The sequence below is a fragment of the Pituophis catenifer genome, unplaced genomic scaffold (genome assembly GCF_029215685.1).
Source record: "Pituophis catenifer annectens isolate HBS135680 unplaced genomic scaffold, rPitCat1.0.hap2 SCAF_9, whole genome shotgun sequence".
In the NCBI taxonomy this organism is placed as follows: domain Eukaryota; kingdom Metazoa; phylum Chordata; class Lepidosauria; order Squamata; family Colubridae; genus Pituophis; species Pituophis catenifer.
Genome location: NW_027256889.1, coordinates 29,860,974 through 29,878,031, shown reverse-complemented (window position 1 = coordinate 29,878,031; position 17,058 = coordinate 29,860,974). Strand labels below are relative to the sequence as shown.

Below are 17,058 nucleotides of genomic sequence, written 5' to 3'. Positions count from 1 at the left end.
AGCTTTATTCCCCACCTTCTCTCCCCCAACCCCACCCACCCCGCCTTGCAAACTACAAACTAAAAAGAATAATCTACCACATTATCAAACTCCTGAGTCTCCAGCACTGGCTTTAAAGGGCAGATCTGGTAATTTTTTTAAAAAAGAGAAAATTTCAGGAAAAAAAAAAATCAACCCTCAAAGTCTCACTGGGATTTTTGCTTTGCATCTGCATTAGTATGGCACTCACTGAGAGCTACAACAGCCAGATGTTGCAGTGGGTGGAGGTCAAAATTAGCAAGCTTCCCCAGCTTTGCTTCCCACCTTTTAAAAGGATCATGGCTGGATTTGCCACACCCCTAGATGTTCACACAGCACCACGCGGAGAACAGAGTCAATCTCATTTATAGATCTAAATATAAAAGGTGGATGTTGCTGCTGTACATCATGTTGGATAATAGAGATATTATTTTAAAAGCCAAAAAAGCATTCAGTATTGTCAAAAGCTTTAACCTGAAAGCCCCGGAACAGTTTTCATCTGAGCACGGGGCTTCAAAAGAGGAATAGATCCACCTGGAGAAAGCTGCAACCTGCCCACATTTCCTTCACCTTTACGGAGCAGAGTTAGCAGCTTCCTCTGCTGGCTGCCTGGGTGCCAGGCCTGTGCTCAGTGCCCCAGGCTGCTCAGGGGGCCCTGGGTGGCCCATTGTCTGGGCCAGACCACAGCCCTCTCCTGCCTGGGGGCCCTGCAGGGCCAGCTCCTCCGGAATGCCATGGGGCTGATCCTTGACCTCTGTCCCCGTGGTCAGAGACGCAAAGGCACACAGATCCTGGACCTTTTTATTCAGGTCATTGCGTTCGGTTTGCAGGGCCCGACACAGCTTCTCAAGGCGCTGGATTTTCACTTGGAGCCCTTCCAGTTCTTTGTCCCGTAGGGTTTTCTGCATAGGAACAGCAGCATCAATTTCAGAGTCAGTTTTTGGAAGGAAGCATCTGAAGGAAGTTCAGAAGACAAGCCAATGGCCAACAATCTCACCCCAAGTGGGCTGGGATTAGCCCAGCCCACTTACTTCAGCAGACCCCATTTGTCAAGGGATTTTGGTTGGAGCTGTCAAGGAGAAGACCCTTTTGCACTGTGGCCCCTGCCCCAAAGAACATCCTACCCTCAGAGGTAAGATCTGCTCCCCCACTCAGCCTTCCAGAGGGGCCTTAAAACTTGCCTTTGCCGGTTGGTTTGGAGCGCCGATGGAGGCACTCCTTGCTGTAGATGGTCGGCAGGATAAGTCCTCAGCCCTGCACCATCCATCTCCTTGGTCTCAGATTTTAGGTAACTTTAAAAACTTTTAACTGTTTCTAGATTTACCTTTATTTTTATTGTTTTTAAGTCTTTTGTGAGAAATAGATGGCTTAAATCTCTATTTAGGAAGGCTGTCCTGTTTAGCTACGTTCCATCCCCACCCACCCCCCAATGCGAAAACCTCGGTCTCTCCAGAGGAGAGGGCCACATTACCTCTTCCGCCATTTCTAGAAGGGCTTTGTTGCTGCTTTCCCACCGGGATCTGTACATCGTTGTTTCTTTCTCCAGCTTCTTGATCTTCTTGGTCATCTATGCAGTGGCAACAGAAACAAGGAAAGAGCAGTTACAAAGCGCCTCCTACTTTTCCAAGACTCTGTGAGCTGAGCCTGTCCTGTTGATCTTCAGTAAACCAAGAACTGGGATTATGGAATATTAAAGACTAGATTGAGTGATGTGGTTCTTGCTCTTGCAATCAAAGGCAGCTGAATATGGATCAAATCACTGATTTCTTTACAAGGAAGATAGCCTTGTATGGAAGTATAGAAACAAACAAGAAATGAAAATATTTCACTGAGTCCTGATAGGTACAAAAACAGTGGCAATGCTACAAACTTGTCTTATGAGGAAAAAAGCACTTTTCTTAGAAACGAGGAAGTGAACACTCCTAAGTATTTATCAAAAGCAGCTCCAAGCATGATAACGAATTGTCAAAAGAATTTAAATTTTTCTGACATTGATAATGCTGCAAATATATTCAAAGTGAGAAAGTACTTACAGAGAAGCAATGTGCTAGAAAGCAGGAGATGGCGAGTTCTAGTCCCGGCTTAGCTGTGAAAGCCAGCTGAGTGGCTTTGAGCCAGTCTCTCTCAGCCTAACCCACCTCACAGGGTTGTTTGTGGTAGGGAAAATAAGAGGGGTGTCTTTTGGATATTTTTGCTGTCTTATTTGTAAAAATAATAAAGGTGGGATATGACTAAATAAATGGATGGATATATCTTGGATGGGATGGGAATATAAGATTCTGCAAAACATTTCTAAAATTTTAACGTCTTCATCTACAAGAATTGGCACCGGTCAATCAGAGACTCCCCCCTATCCCACCCCGCTCCTGCCCCAATAGCCTTGATCCACTGTATACCTTCTCCATTTCTTGCTTGAACGTGGTGAACACTTCACTGCTTTTGGAAAGGGTGTTTTGAAACTCTTCAAACTTCTCTGTATAAAGAGCCAGCTGAATCAGAGAAAGCAGAGAGGAATGATTGCTTGGAACATTCATGTTTGCAGCTGTTCTATAGGGTCAGGTGGGAGAAAGGAAACTAGGATGGCACCACGTGCTGGCAGGAGGACAAATTCCTCTTCTCCAATCCCCGAGAGCAGTGGCTGTAGCCAAGTCCCATCCCAGGATGCCTATGGGTTCAGGCGGTGTTCAAAAAGTCAAGATGGCAGTTGCAAGCAACTAAGTATATAAGAGCTCTGGTGGCGCAGCAGACTAAAGCACTGTTATTAACATCAGCTGCCTGCAATTACTGCAAGTTCAAATCTCACCAGGCTCAAGGTTGACTCACCTTCCATCCTTTCAAAGGTAGGTAAAATGAGGACCCGGATTGTGGGGGCAATAAGCTGACTTTGTATAAATATATACAAAAGTATGAAGGCTATTGCTTAACGCATTGTAAGCCGCCCTGGGTCTCCGGAGAAGGGCAGCATATCAATCAAATAAAAAAAAAAAAAAAAAAAAAAGTAAATCCCTGATCCTGTTTTGATCCTGCACCACTACCTAAAAGCTACCATTTGGACGTCTGTCACAGATGGCTCAGATCCATCCCAAATTTGGTTTGGGAAAGACAGTGTCTCATTTCTCAGAGCCTTGCAACCCCAAAATAAGTTCCAAGCTCCCTTTCTGGGAAGTGACAAACATCCCTTAGGCTAAAACAGGGATCTCCAACCTTATAAGACCTGTGAACTTCAACTCCCAGAATTCCCCAGCCAGCCATGTGCACAGGTCTTAAAAGTTGCCAAGATTGGAGATTGCTGGACTAAACCAACTGAACCAGAGCAAAGATGCCCCCTGCCACCCCACCTGCTGCTTAAGATGCGCCTCCTGTTGCTTCATCAACTCACACATTCTCTGGGACTCCACGGCCTCTTTCAGCAGCTGCAGGAGAGAAGGAAGAGGAGAACAAGAAGGAAAGTTAGTGCCACCCCTGGATGAGGAAAAAGAAAGTCTCACTGACTGGCAGGGACTTTCCTTCCATAGAAGGCCTGCTTCTGCTCCCCCCAGCTGCTCTTCAGCCTCTGCTCCCAAAGGGTGGAATCCAAGGATGAAGGCAAAAGCTTGGCATCTGCTCCTTCTAGAAAGTTCTTTCCAAATCCGGATCTCCCTGCTTCACTGATAAATGGGTCTGATGAGGACAAGATATGCTGCCACCAATAAGGAGATCTCTTTGAACACTGTGACTGCATACAGGCAGTCCTCAGCTTAGGACCCCAACTGGGATAAGAATTTCCATTACTAAACAAGGCAGTTAAGGGTTAAATGAGTTGTATCTGATTTTATGACTTTTTTGCCACAGTAGTTAAGCAAAACATTGCGGTTTTGCAGGGAACCACACGGTTGTTAAACAATCTGGATTTTGGCCACTGATTTTGCTTGTTGGAAGCCAGTTGGGAAGGGTGCAAATGGCGACCACGTGACCCCGCAACCATCCTGAATGGATGCCAGTTGCCAAGCACCTGAATTCTGATTACATGACCATGGAGATATCGCAACGATTGTTAGTAAGAGAACAGGTCATAAGTCACGTTTTTCAATGCCCTTGTAGCTATGAACAGTCGCTAAACAAGCAGTTGTAAGTCAAAGACTACCATAACTGGTTATTAGAACTCCTGACAACTCCACCAGTGTCTCCTGGGATTTTCTGCCTCGGCCTCTTCCACGGCAGCTCAAGATCCTTTCTCCTTTTCTTAAGCTGCCCCAGAATCTGCTCTCTCCTAATACTTTCTAAGCCTGTTTGAGGAGGGCAACGTGGCCGTCCCTGGGCTTTCTGTTGGTTAAACAAAGACGCAACCATGCAAAGCCTCACAAAGTCCTTTTCCCGTTGGTGCCTCTCCTCCGCCTCTTTCAACATCTCCTGAGCCTGCTGGAGTTTGGCGTCCACCAACTGCTGCTGCAGGTCCTTGTGTTTGAAGACCTTGTCGATGTGCTGCCAAGAGAAACACAACAGGCATCAGCCGAAGGCAGCCGCAGCTGAGCTCAGCGCCAAACTCCCAAGCCTGATCCGAAGGCAAAGATCCTTCCCCAAAGGGAGCCTTGCTTGTACCAACACTGATTCAGACCTGTGAGAGAAAAGGCTGAGATATTTTCTGGGCATGAAATGGTGCATTTGGATACACACGGATAGAGTCATCCATGACAACATGGAGACACAGAAAGGTTTTCCTGAAGGGGGCAACCAACTAAGGAAGGGCAAAGCTTCTTTCAAGCTATGCTCAGTCCCTGGTGACCCAGGCCTCCTGTGCGAATGGCAGCAGTATGGGGGAGGCTGGCCCCTGCCTTCGTCCAGCATGGCTTGGGAGCTCCATAACGGAACCTGCAGCCCCAGCATCGCTGCAGAAGAATGCCGCAGAGCTCGCATTAGCAAAGCAAAGCAAAGCAAAGCAAAGCAAGGTGCTCCATTGCTGGGCTCCGCAATATGATCACTGAAGCAGTCGTCTTTTTTTAAGCAGCCACAATTCAATGGGGCCCTTTGGAAAATGGCAACTGCTTCCAGAATTGTGCCATGTGGCCCAGCAACGGAGGGGCCTGACTTCCCCTCCCCTGACCTCCTGAGATCTTCAAAGAGTAAGTGAGAGGGAGGGTGAGGGGCCCAGTGGAATGGGAAGCAGGCCCAAGAAGTGGAGGGACCCCAAGGGGTGAGAAGTGGAGCAACGGGTGTCTCAGGGGGTGTGGGACGGCCTCCCCCACGAGAGGCACCCCATGCTGCACTTAATGACTGCATCAGGGAGAGCAGGGATGGGGAAGTCACCATTTGACACCGTAATGGGTAACCTGCATTATGGCCATAAGTCAAGGACTACCTAGACACTCTCATTTCTAGTGCACAGAAGAGCTGTGGAATGACCAAGGAGCCAACCAAGTCTTGCAGGAAAAGGCTTCTCTGAGAGAGGAGACCCATCTAAGGGGCTGGTGGTACAGATGAAGAGCAGGCCGAGGAGTGGGGGGGTGCCACCCCTCAGCTTTTCCCTCCCTGCTGCGCCTGCTCACCTCCTCTCGCAGTTCATATTGTTCTATGAGCTTCTTCAGCCTTTCGGCCAGCTCCATGTTCTCCTGGCGCAGTTTGGAGTTGCGTTCATTGTGCTGTTCCATCTGTAGCTGGATGTCATTGAGCATCACCTGGAAGTGGGATGTTACCTCCTTCCTCTTCTCTTCCTCCTCCCGAGCTCGCTGGACACCCTCCTCCTGTGGAGGCAAGTTGAAGAGCCTCACAGAGCAGAACAACAACTCCAACAATACGACTTCCGGTCGGCACCGCAGGCTCCGTGGACGGTCTTTTAAGACTGCCAGCCCTGCGTCTTCGTAAAAGCCGCTTTTACAGCGCAAACCAGCTGTCTGGCGGCTGAAAAACCTCCCCTTTGGGAAAAGAAGGAGAGGAGAGCTGGTGGGAGAGAGTAGAGCTCCCCCAAAGCCCTCTGGAATATTTCCAGAGGCTTGGAGGGTGAGAGCTCCCCAGCCAGCCCGCCAAGAAGCTCTGAAGCCAGGATGACTCTGCAAAAGCAGAGCGAGAAGCTGCGATCTGATCCTGCTTTCAAAAGTGAGTTTGACTGATTACAAGCGCAGGCAGAGCGGAAACAGGAGAACAAGCCTTAAAAGTACAGAGCTTAACTCCGAAGTTACTTTGTTTCAAACTGAATTTCATTGAGCTGGAGGCTGAAGATGGCGTCTTTGTTATGGTTTTGAAAGTGAAAGCCAGAAACGAAAGTGCTTATTGAGAACTTTGCGCTGGGAGAGTGGATTAGCTCCTTATTAACTGCTGGGAAGTGAGAACTTGTGGAGAGAAAAAAAAAAAAAAAACCTATCCTGCCTGATAAATTTGAGACTATAAATTACAAACATTTTAAAGTTGTTTAAGGGTCTTTGTGGCTTTGGAAAAAAAAAAAGATCTCTTTAGAAGGGGAAAAAAATGGCTTCTAAACAAGTGAAACCAGGAGTTGTTAAAGGAGGGGGAGGTTCTCCAGTTGTGTCAGTGGTGACACAGAAAGCACAACTTCCGGCTGATTCACAGAGTCAGAGTCAGGAGGCAGCACTTAATGATTTTAAAGAATTTATGAAAGAAGCCATGAATAATCAAGCAACAGCAATGAAAGAAGCTATGAATAACTTAACATTACTTGTGGAAGGGAAATTAAAGAAAGTTGAGGAGGATATAAGTTCAATTAAGAAAGTGGTTGCAGAGAAACACGATGAAATAAGAGATGATATTGTTTATGCTGTATCAGGATTGTCAAACCTTGTTATCCAGCTTGATGGGAAAGTTGAAGAAATTAATCAAGCCAATTTAAATTTGGAAAGCAAAATGGGAGATGTTATGACCAGAACAGAGAAAGTGGATGATGAATTGGTAATGTTACAATACAGGTCCATGGAGTTTGCTTTGAGATTGAGAGGCCTGAAAGAAAATAGTAAAGAAAATTTAAAAGATATTTGTGCTGATGCTATTGCAGAGATAATTACAGAAAGACCAGAAGATGTGGCAAGCCAAACTGATAAAATTTACAGGGTTAATTCCTGGCTGGCAAAACAAAGACAGCTGCCAAGAGATGTGGTGATCTATTTTACAACCAGGAGGATCAGAAACGATATTTTACAAGCTTCCTACAAGAATAAAGTTCAGGTGGCTGGGCAAGAGGTGGTGGTTTTGAAAGAGATTCCTCCAAAGATGCTGAGAAGTAGAAAAGACTTTGGCTTTTTGGTAAATGAGCTGAGAAATCAACAAGTGGCATACAGATGGGACGTTCCAATTGGTCTAATAGTGACTTATAATGGAGAAAGATACCGGTTAAACACAGTCTGGAAGGCAAAAGACTTCTATGTAAATGTTTTAAAGGCTGGATACCCACCCTCACGGGGGGGGGGGGGAGAAAATGGAGATGTTACAACAAGAAAAAGATGGAAAACAGATACAAACCTATGCTGAAGTTGCAGCTGGAGGAATTATCATGGAAGAAGATTTGGATCTTGGGGGCTTACCTCCAACTTTGGAACCACCTAAGAAGGGAGACCCGAAAGTACAAGGCCTGACCCGATCAATTTATAAACTTCAAGAACAACAATCAAAAAGGCAACAATCTCAAGATTTAGCTCAAGAAGTTCAAAAAACAGAAGCAGGGGGGGGGGGCTAGGCCGAAGAGTAAGGTGGAGGAGGAGCTTCAGCTGATGCTCATATGGCTCCAAAAGGCTAAAGATGGCAACTAAATTCCTAACTTGGAATGTCAGTGGCCTAAATTCACCACAAAAAAGAAAGAAAGTATTTCACTACTTGAAACAATTTAACAATGACGTTATTTGCTTGCAAGAAACACGTATTAGATTATTAGATCAAAAATATTTGATAAATTAAAGATTAGGTACACATTTTGTGGCATCAGTGCCAGAGAAGAAAAATGGGCTAGACATACATGTAAGGAAAGGACTATCAGCTAATCTAATTGAGGCAGATGATCAAGGAAGATATATTGCAATTGAATTATCAACACAGACTGGAAAAATGCTTTTTATTGGAATATATGCCTCTAATCAGCAACAAGACAAGTTTTATAAATTTCTACATACTAAAATAATACAATGGGATTTTATATTTTAATAATATAAATATAACCTTTTATATTAATGGGTGACTGGAATGGAGTAATAGACACACAGAAAGATAAAAAAAAGTTTATCAAAGACTTCAGCACGTGCAAAATTACCTAAATCTTTTTTTGATATGATGGAAGATATAGAACTGAGAGATATTTGGAGAGAACGTAATGTGGAGGAAAAAGATTTTACTTTTTTTTCTGATAGACATCAATCCTTCTCCAGGACTGATTTTATACTAACCACAAATGATTTTATTTCCAGGGTGAAGAAGACGAAGATATGTCCAAGAACTTTAACTGATCACAGTCCGGTTTGGTTGGAATTTGAACAGGAGAGTGGAGAAAGGAGGTCTTGGAGGTTACATGAAAATTTATTTAGATATGAAGAAAATGTGAAGGAGCTTAAAAAACAAATGAAAGAATTTTTTGTAATTAATATGAATAAGGGAACTTCCATGGAAATGGTCTGGGATGCTAGTAAGGCCTATATGAGGGGTATGTTAATACACATGAATAATAAACATAGACTAAAACAACAAAAGAAGCGGAAAGAGATAGAGGAAGAAATAAAAAAGAAAGAACAATTATTTATATTTAATCCAGGAAACAAGAAAGTAAACGAAACAATAAATATATACTACGAGGGCAATTTAGTATGTTAATGGCTGATCAGGTGGCAACTAGCTTACAATATGCTAAACATAATACATTTTGTAATGCCAATAAACCAGGTAGGTGGTTGGCCTACATGTTGAGGAAAAAACAGAAATCACGAGTCATTGGTAAGATAGAATTTAGAGGTAAGCAAGTTTACCAACAGAATATGATCAAAAGGCTTTTTTTAGAATTTTATACAAAGTTATATGCTAGTGACTCAATACAAGGTATAGATATAGATAGATACTTCAAGGAAGGGAATATTCCTGAATTAACGTTGGAACAGAGGGAAGGATTGAATCAACCAATAACTTCTGATGAGATTACTGATGCAATTAAGCAATTAAAAATAGGGAAAGTTCCGGGAACAGATGGATTAACAGCTGTTTATTATAAGAATTTACAGCTTGAAATGGTAGAACCGCTTAGAGTTCTATTTTGTAAAATTCAATTAGGGGGAGGAGTCTCACCCTCTTGGCGAACAGCTTTTGTTTCACTGATTCCGAAGGAAGATCAAAATTGTACTAAACCTGAAAATTTTAGGCCAATTTCACTTTTGAACACGGATTATAAAATTTTTGCTAAGATATTAGCGAATAGACTAATGCCAGTTATGCAACAAACAATTCATAATGATCAATCAGTCTTTATAAAAGGGAGGCAAATGAAATATAATGTTAGACAAATTATAAACCTATTGGGATATCTGGGGAAAAAAAAACAGGTCCCTGCAGCGTTCATATTCTTGGATGCAGAGAAAGCATTTGATCGATTGAACTGGCAATTCCTGTTTAAGATAATAGAAAAAATGCATTTTGGGGAGTATTTTATACATTCAATTAGAGCAATATATCAGGAACAAACAGCACAAATAATAGTTAATGGAGGTTTAACAGATATGTTTAAAATTGAGAAAGGTACGAGGCAGGGTTGTCCCTTGTCGCCATTGTTGTTTATTTTAACTTTAGAAGTTTTGTTGAATAAGCTACGTGACTGATAAAATAAAAGGAATTGTAATTAGACAGCAGGATTATAGATTAAGAGCGTTTGCAGATGACCTGGTTGTTACTTTATCTCAACCTATAGAAGCGGCTCCCTATATGTTGGACATAGTAGCTCAATATGGCAAAGTATCTGGATTTAAAGTAAATATTCATAAGACAAAGATGATAACTAAAAATATGTCCATAACTCAAAGAGAAGACTTAGGGAGAATAACAGGGTTTGAAGTAGTTAAAAAGGTTAAGTATCTAGGAGTATATATTGCAGCCTCAAACACAAAATTGTTTAAAAATAATTATGAAATTCTTTGGCAAAAAGTACAGAAAGAAATGGAAAATTGGAAAAAGTTACAACTATCATTACTGGGAAGGATAGCAGCAATAAAAATGAATGTACTACCTAGGTTTTTATTTTTGTTTCAAATGATACCAGTGCTTAAAACAGATGGAAATCTGATGGAATGGCAGAAAGGGGTTAATACTTTTATTTGGGCTGGGAAGAAGCCAAGAGTGAAACTGAAAATGATACAGGATATACGTGAGAGAGGAGGTCTTAAAATGCCTAACTTAAGATTGTATTATGAAGCAGCTGCTTTATCACAAATTAGTGATTGGTTTAACTTAACTGAAGAAAGAATGTTAAACACAGAAGGTTATGATTTGTTATATGGATGGCATGCTTATTTGTTATATGAAAAAAAAAAGTGGATAAAGTGTTTAAGGGTCATATACTTAGAAATGTGTTGTTGAGGGTTTGGAAAAAGTACCAATATAAGCTAAATTATAAGATACCCATATGGGCAAATCCCAGACATGCAATAGAAAATATAAGTATAGAGCAAAAAAAAGAGGTGATTATTTATAAAGAGCTTCTTTTTTTGGAAAGGGGTAAGTTGCAACTGAAATCTTTAGATGAATTAAAAGAAGAAGGGATAATTTATACTTGGTTTCAGTATGGTCAGCTTCAAGCTAGATGGAGGGAGGATCAAAAAATTGGGGTTATGCAAAATGAGGAAAATTTGGTGAAACAGATTAGAGATCAAAGTCAGATGCATATTAAAAGGTTGTATAATGCATTACTGGAAATAGACTCAGAAACTGAAGTGGTTAAGGATTGTATGATAAAATGGGCACAAAACTTTCAGGAGCCAGTGATGATGGAAACGTGGGAAAAGATTTGGGTCAGAAATGTTAAATTTACGCAAGCACAAAATTTGAGAGAGAATTTTTATAAAATGTTTTATAGATGGCACTTAGATCCTAAAAAATTATCATGTATGTACTCGAATTTGCAAACTAAATGTTGGAGATGTGAATGTAATGATGCAACCTATTATCATATATGGTGGACCTGTAAGAAAATCAAGGCATTTTGGATAAAAATTTGGTGGGTGATGCAGAATATTCTGAAAAGAAGGTTGAAATTTACTCCTCAATTGTTCCTATTGGGTATAACTACGGACTGTACAGTATCAGAGACTAAATTGATTTTGAATTTAATATCAGCAGCTAGGCTGTTGGTAGCGCAATATTGGAAGAAGGACTCTTTGCCTACTATTGAAGAGTGGATACTGAAAGTAACGAACCTAGCAGAAATGCCGAAAATCTCAGCATACTTGAAGGACTATACACAAGAAAGATACGTATCGGAATGGAGAAGATGGATTGATTATATTCAAAATAAGTATCAGACAAGAAAATATCAAATAGCTTATGAATGAACGTTAAGTATTAGAAGTATTATGTTATCTATAGTGGAGTTAAGGTTTCAGGGGGGGAGTTAGTAGTCTGAGGATAAGTAGGTTAATCTAGTTTATGATTGTTAAATGAAATACCTTGTATTTTGCTCTGGGAAGTCTGGGGGGGAAGTTGGGATGAGGGGAGGGAAAGGGTGAGGGGAACATGGGGGGGGAAAGAAAATTCTTGTTTTTTTGGTAAAACTTTTCAATAAAAAAAAAACAAAAAAACCTCCAACAATGCAAGGAAGTCCGGCTCACAAACTCCGCGGGAGGAGCTGCTGGGCCAAAGCGGCCAGGCTTCAAGAATGATGAGCTGCAATCAGCCATTCGGAAACCAGCCCTTCCTCCTGAATCCAAGTCAGACTCTTTACCTCTTTCTCCCTCGTGGCCTGTTAGTGCCATGTTGGGGCAGCGGCTCTGCACAGCCTCCCGTGGGCTGGATACCAACGGTCTGGGATGGCCCTTTGGGCAAGATGCTGGCTATTCTTTCCATTATATGGAGAGAGGATTTTTATCATTTTGTATTTTGAAAAATATGCACTTGTCTTATTCATGATACTGTAACCCTGGTCGTACTTGAGGTGAAGGACAAATATATACAGATAGTCCTTGACTTACAGATCTGAGGCTGTGATTTCAGTCATAAGTCAGGATGGTTGTAAAGTGGGTCATCATGTGACCAAGCCTTTACTCCAATGGCTGTTATGAAAACCCTTTGTTCACAATGGGGTGAGATTTTGCCACAAACCGGAAGTAAATGTCTCTTTTTGTTTCTGGAAAAAACATAGTGAACTGCAGGCAGGTGACTGCAGGATGCCACAAATGGCTGTAACGGCGGGCCTTGCCAAGTGACCAAAACACGATCATGTGACTGGCGGGGAACAGAACTTTGGGTCGCAAGTCCCTTTTTAGGGGCCCATCGTAACTTTGGTCGCTAAAGACTGGCCATAAATTAAGGACTATCTGTCATCAGCCTCTCTGGCTCCCAAACCTAATAACCCTTTTCCTCTGGCTCAACACTCTATTCAGGGAGGAGGAAGAAAGCCTCCTCCTCCTTCCTGAACAGTGTTGAGCCAGAGGAAGGGATGCCCTTCCCCCCAAAGGGCCAGACGATGCCTGGAAAATTCCTGAAATGAGCTGCCACCTTGGGCTCTGAGAGGGGGGGCATTGGTGTGTGGGGGGAAGGAGAAGTTAAGTTAGGCTATGACAGTTTTCTCAGCTGGCATCAGGCAGCCTTGGGTACCTTGAGAGTACGGTTATGTCTTTGTAGCTCCCGGCACAGGCTTTCCAGTTTGGTGCGAGCCAAAACGGCCTTGTTGTGCTCACTTCGGAGATGGTCCTTCTCTTGCACCAACTGAGTCTGCTTCTTCTGCAAGATTTTCATCTGCTTCTGAGAGTTCCGGTGCTCCTCCAGCTGATGGGACAGAAGGGGAGGAAGAAAAATAAGGAATGAGTACATCATGTAGCAGAAATGACTGAAGAATCTCCATGAAAAATGAGAATGTAAGGTGATGTCAAAAAAGCCAGTACTTTAGCAACAAAATTGTCAGCCCTTTCAGGTAAGCCAGACATGTAAAGGAGACACCCTAATATTGAACTCTACTTTATTGAGGTAGGCAGGAATAGCAGAGCATTTAAAGCAGGACATTGTTACTCCTTTGCTTGCTCCCTTATACTAGGGTAACAAGATCCAAGGAGGGATCAGAGTGGGGTTTTTTTCTCACGCTAACCTGTCTTCCCTGGCTGAGCTCATGTTTGTAAAGTTCACCACGTATGTTCTACAACAGTGTTTCTCTACCCAGTGAGTTTAAGATGTGTGGACCAACCCCCAGAATTCCCCAGGCTTCTTAAAGTTGTCAAGATTGAAAAACAGGCTTTACAATTGTGGAGGAGAAAGGTTCTGACAGAGGCATCCCTTTCCTGCTGCTAATGTGTTTCCTTCTTTGATTTGCTCTGCCTTTGCCAACCAAACAACCCGACTGTTCAGTAATTCAGCAAGCCTGCTGGGGAAGGAGGGCGGCTGATATCAGCCAACATATCTAGAGTGAATCAGAATGGAGATGGCCCCTTTTACTGAGGTATAATTATCTAGATACTAGTTATTTTCAGTCTACATTCCCCTGGAATATGCATAAATGCAGACATGTTACGTTAAATTAATCAGCCTTTTTTAATCATCATTCATTGCTAGGTTTTTCTGAACATGGATGCTAACACAAAACACAGAACTGTGTTCCAGATTATTTTCTCTCTTGCAGCTGCCCAAGTGACGATGATCTGAAGGCATGCAACTCCCCTTGGGGGCAACCCATTTCCCTGCATACATGACAGAGGAGAAAATTCTCCAGCCTGCTCAGTTGCCTCTCCTGCCTTGCAAGGCACTGACCAGTTCCGCATATTTCTTGCAGAGGGCTGCCAGCTTCTCCTCAGATGTACTGAGGGTGTTGAGGGTCTGCATCAGAAGAGTGATCTCCTTGCCTGGAAACAAAGGACAAAGCAAAATCTCATCAGAGCAAGCATAAAGACATGGTGGCAGGGCAACATTACAGAGCTGGAAACAGCAACGGCTTAGGAACTAAAAAGGCTCTAGAATGTGGGAAATAAAACTAGACATATTTCAGTTACAGACTACTATAATTGCTCAAGCTAAGGTAGCTGGGAGCCTTACTATATTTTAGTTACACAACCACCTCAAGAGGCAGGTGGCTTGTGGAATGCCAAAAATCACCCCAAATGATTTAATATGGGTTGCCCCATCCAAGATTAACATTTTAACTGCTAATGCTCTCCTTGCAAGTTTCCTTAAAGATACAGAGAGCTGGGATGATTTAGCAACTGGAGCTGGGTGTGTGTAAAAGGGTAGCCTTTCTGGGCATACATCCCTTCCCCAGACCTCCTCATTGTCTGCTTTTTGGAAGAACAAAGGGAATGCAGGCCTGTCAGCAGAGAACTTCCTACCAAGCCCTCTGGGCTTCTTTTTCTCCTGGACTCGTTTTTGGTCACGCTCTCCACTCTCATCACCAATTCCCCTGGGACCCTCCTTTTCGCCATTTATCTCAGGGCAGCTCTGCTCCTGGTCCCCGTTCCGGGGGGACTCGCTTCGGCACTTCTCCGGTTCGTCCAGCTCCACAGACTCATTCTGGCCGTTGTCCTCTCCAGGCCCTTCCTGGTTGGAGTCCCTGCAATAAGTGCTCAGAATATCCTCCAGCTGTCTGCTCAGCTCTTCAGAAACATCGGGGACTGGCTGGCAAGGCAAAGCCTCCTCTGCCAGATGTGCTGCAGATGGTAGAAAGCACCATTCAACATTAAGAGGGGAGAAGTCCAAAGAAGAAAACAAAAATCAGAACACAGCTGTCGAGAGAATTAGTTAAGGACAGGGTAAGAATCATCCCTCAAATGATGGTGGCGCCCCAAATTCTACATTTAAAGAGAAATAAAACTAGTCAATCTCAGGGAAACAAACCCTCTTCTTTCTTTCTCTGCTCCTCGTTCACTGGCATTTCAAGCCTGTCATCAGCAAAGTGTTTCAAGCCAGAGAGGCCAAGTTGGTGGCGACAATCTCCACTTCCTACAATCCCTCCAGGAGCCTCGGCTAAGTCACTATCTTCTGGCCCCAGAGCATCCCTTATTTGGGAAGGGCTGGGGGGTAGAAGAGAAGCTTTGCTTTCACCATCTTGGTTCTTCATTGTACCTCGCTTTCAAAGCCACTTTTGGCAGTTTCTATGTAAAACAAAAACAATTTTGAGATGGTTATTCGCTGTCAGGCAACAGCACACATGCAAATAAAGACTAAATAAGAAGTAGAACAGCCAAAGGAACACTAATGTTATAGCCAACAAGTGGCAATTTTAACAATTGTTTGCTTTCCACAAATTAGTACCTATTGCTGCAACACATTGCAGAATATCAGTGATTGATCAACCTAGGAAGTAGTATGACCTCAGATCTGGTGAGTTCTTGTAACTGGGAACTGCACTTATTTTGGCAGAAGAATATCACAAAGTGAGTAAAGACATGACACGCACTCGGACAGTATCAGAATATCTGCATCTTTTCCTTGAACTGGGGGGATTCTTTTTTAAAGTTCTTGCATTTCATGGCTCTATTTCTCTGCCAAGGATTTAAAGCATAGGATTCCTTGGGCCACAAAGAAAGACCACAGGGCTGGTCCCCAGGGCAAAGGTTACACCACTCCTGCCAAATGAGGTTAGTCATTTGCCATTGTCAGCACTTTGGAGACTCACAAATTCAGGGATCCTCTTAGTCGCTTTACAAGCATCAAAAAGTGAAGGCGAGCTCACTTCTGCACAAGCCCCACAAGGGAGGGATCTCAGTAAGAGTCTGTGAGTCTTCCAGGTATTTAGAGACAAAGCCCCCCTCCCTCTCCAGGGAGGTCTTTCTGGATCCGCCTCCTCGGCCACTCCAAGGGGAGCCCAACCTCTTCTGCAATTCTCTTTTTTTTCCCCAGCCCCCGGCGCCCCCCTTTTTCCCGCACCCCAAAGCCCACTCCTGAAATAGCCCTTTAACGCCCCTTCTATTTCCACCCCCCACAAAGTTCTCAGCCCCCTCCCACACAGCCAGGACCCGTTCTACCGGCGTTGGCGGGCGGGGGGGAGGGGGCTGCGCTAGGTGTGGCTGGGAGCCGCACTTGTAAAGGGGCGGGGGGGGTTCCTCGCCTCCCCCGGCTGCAGCCCTCCCCCAGGCCACGTCCCCCTCCCGCCCCCCTCCGCTCTCGCCCCCCTCCTCCTCCCGCGGGAAGCTCCACAGGCTTCTCCCCACCGTATATCACGTCACTCCCTGCCACCGTGACGTCACGCCCGAGAAGTATGACGCGTTCGAAGCGACTCGGCGAACCAGAGGACCACCTGCTCCGGCCCTCCGCTGTCCTGGCGCGGCTGCTGGGCCGCCTTCTCCCCGCTGCTTCGTGGCTCCCGGGTTCTCGTTCCAGTCTCTCTCCGCTTGGCGGCTCCTCAACGCTCCGCAGGGTTCCGAGGAAGCAGCTCCAGCCCGGACTCGCACTGCGCCTGCGCCGCTAAACGGTCAGCGGCCAATCAGCGGGAGGGACCGAGAAGAGCATGCTGGGAAACGTCGGAAGAAAAAGCGCCACCCGAGGCGGGAATCTGCATTGGACTACAACTCCCGGCGATCCTCGTTCTCCGCGAAGGAAGCGGTTGGCCCGAAACCACAATTCCCAGCATCCCTCGGGGTGGAACCGGTTTCTTGCTTACCGTGAGCAGACTTCAGGCGGTAATAATAATAATGCATTTGCAACAGGCTTCATTTGGAATAAAACAGTGATCTGACCCTAGTCTAAAGCAGGCATGAGCAAATTTCATCGTGCGCCGCCGGTCGGGCTCGCCTCGAGGCCCCGCAGGATCCGCTCCGGCCAGGCAGGCCCGAAGCTGCCTCCCCCCCCTTTTTTTTTTTAAATCTCTTTTTTTTTTTCAACATGGCATTGAGAAACGAATGGACAAAACGCCTCAAACGTTGTGAACCTGTGTTTTTTAAATTTTAAAACTTCAAAGAC

At 44.2% G+C, this 17,058-nt stretch overlaps 1 protein-coding gene across 1 annotated transcript; it reads right to left on the bottom strand.

The window, feature by feature from the left end:
* Positions 1-45: 45 nt before the first annotated feature.
* TXLNA (taxilin alpha) lies at positions 46-16,538 on the bottom strand. The gene is made up of 11 exons (XM_070949743.1): positions 16,311-16,538; positions 14,995-15,251; positions 14,490-14,807; positions 13,918-14,009; positions 12,775-12,945; positions 5,541-5,735; positions 4,360-4,479; positions 3,357-3,431; positions 2,415-2,507; positions 1,490-1,585; positions 46-920 (listed from the first exon to the last, which is right to left on the bottom strand). Exons 2-11 carry the CDS (start codon positions 15,215-15,217, stop codon positions 591-593), a joined length of 1,713 nt encoding a protein of 570 aa, XP_070805844.1. The 5' UTR covers positions 15,218-15,251; positions 16,311-16,538; the 3' UTR covers positions 46-590.
* Positions 16,539-17,058: the final 520 nt, after the last annotated feature.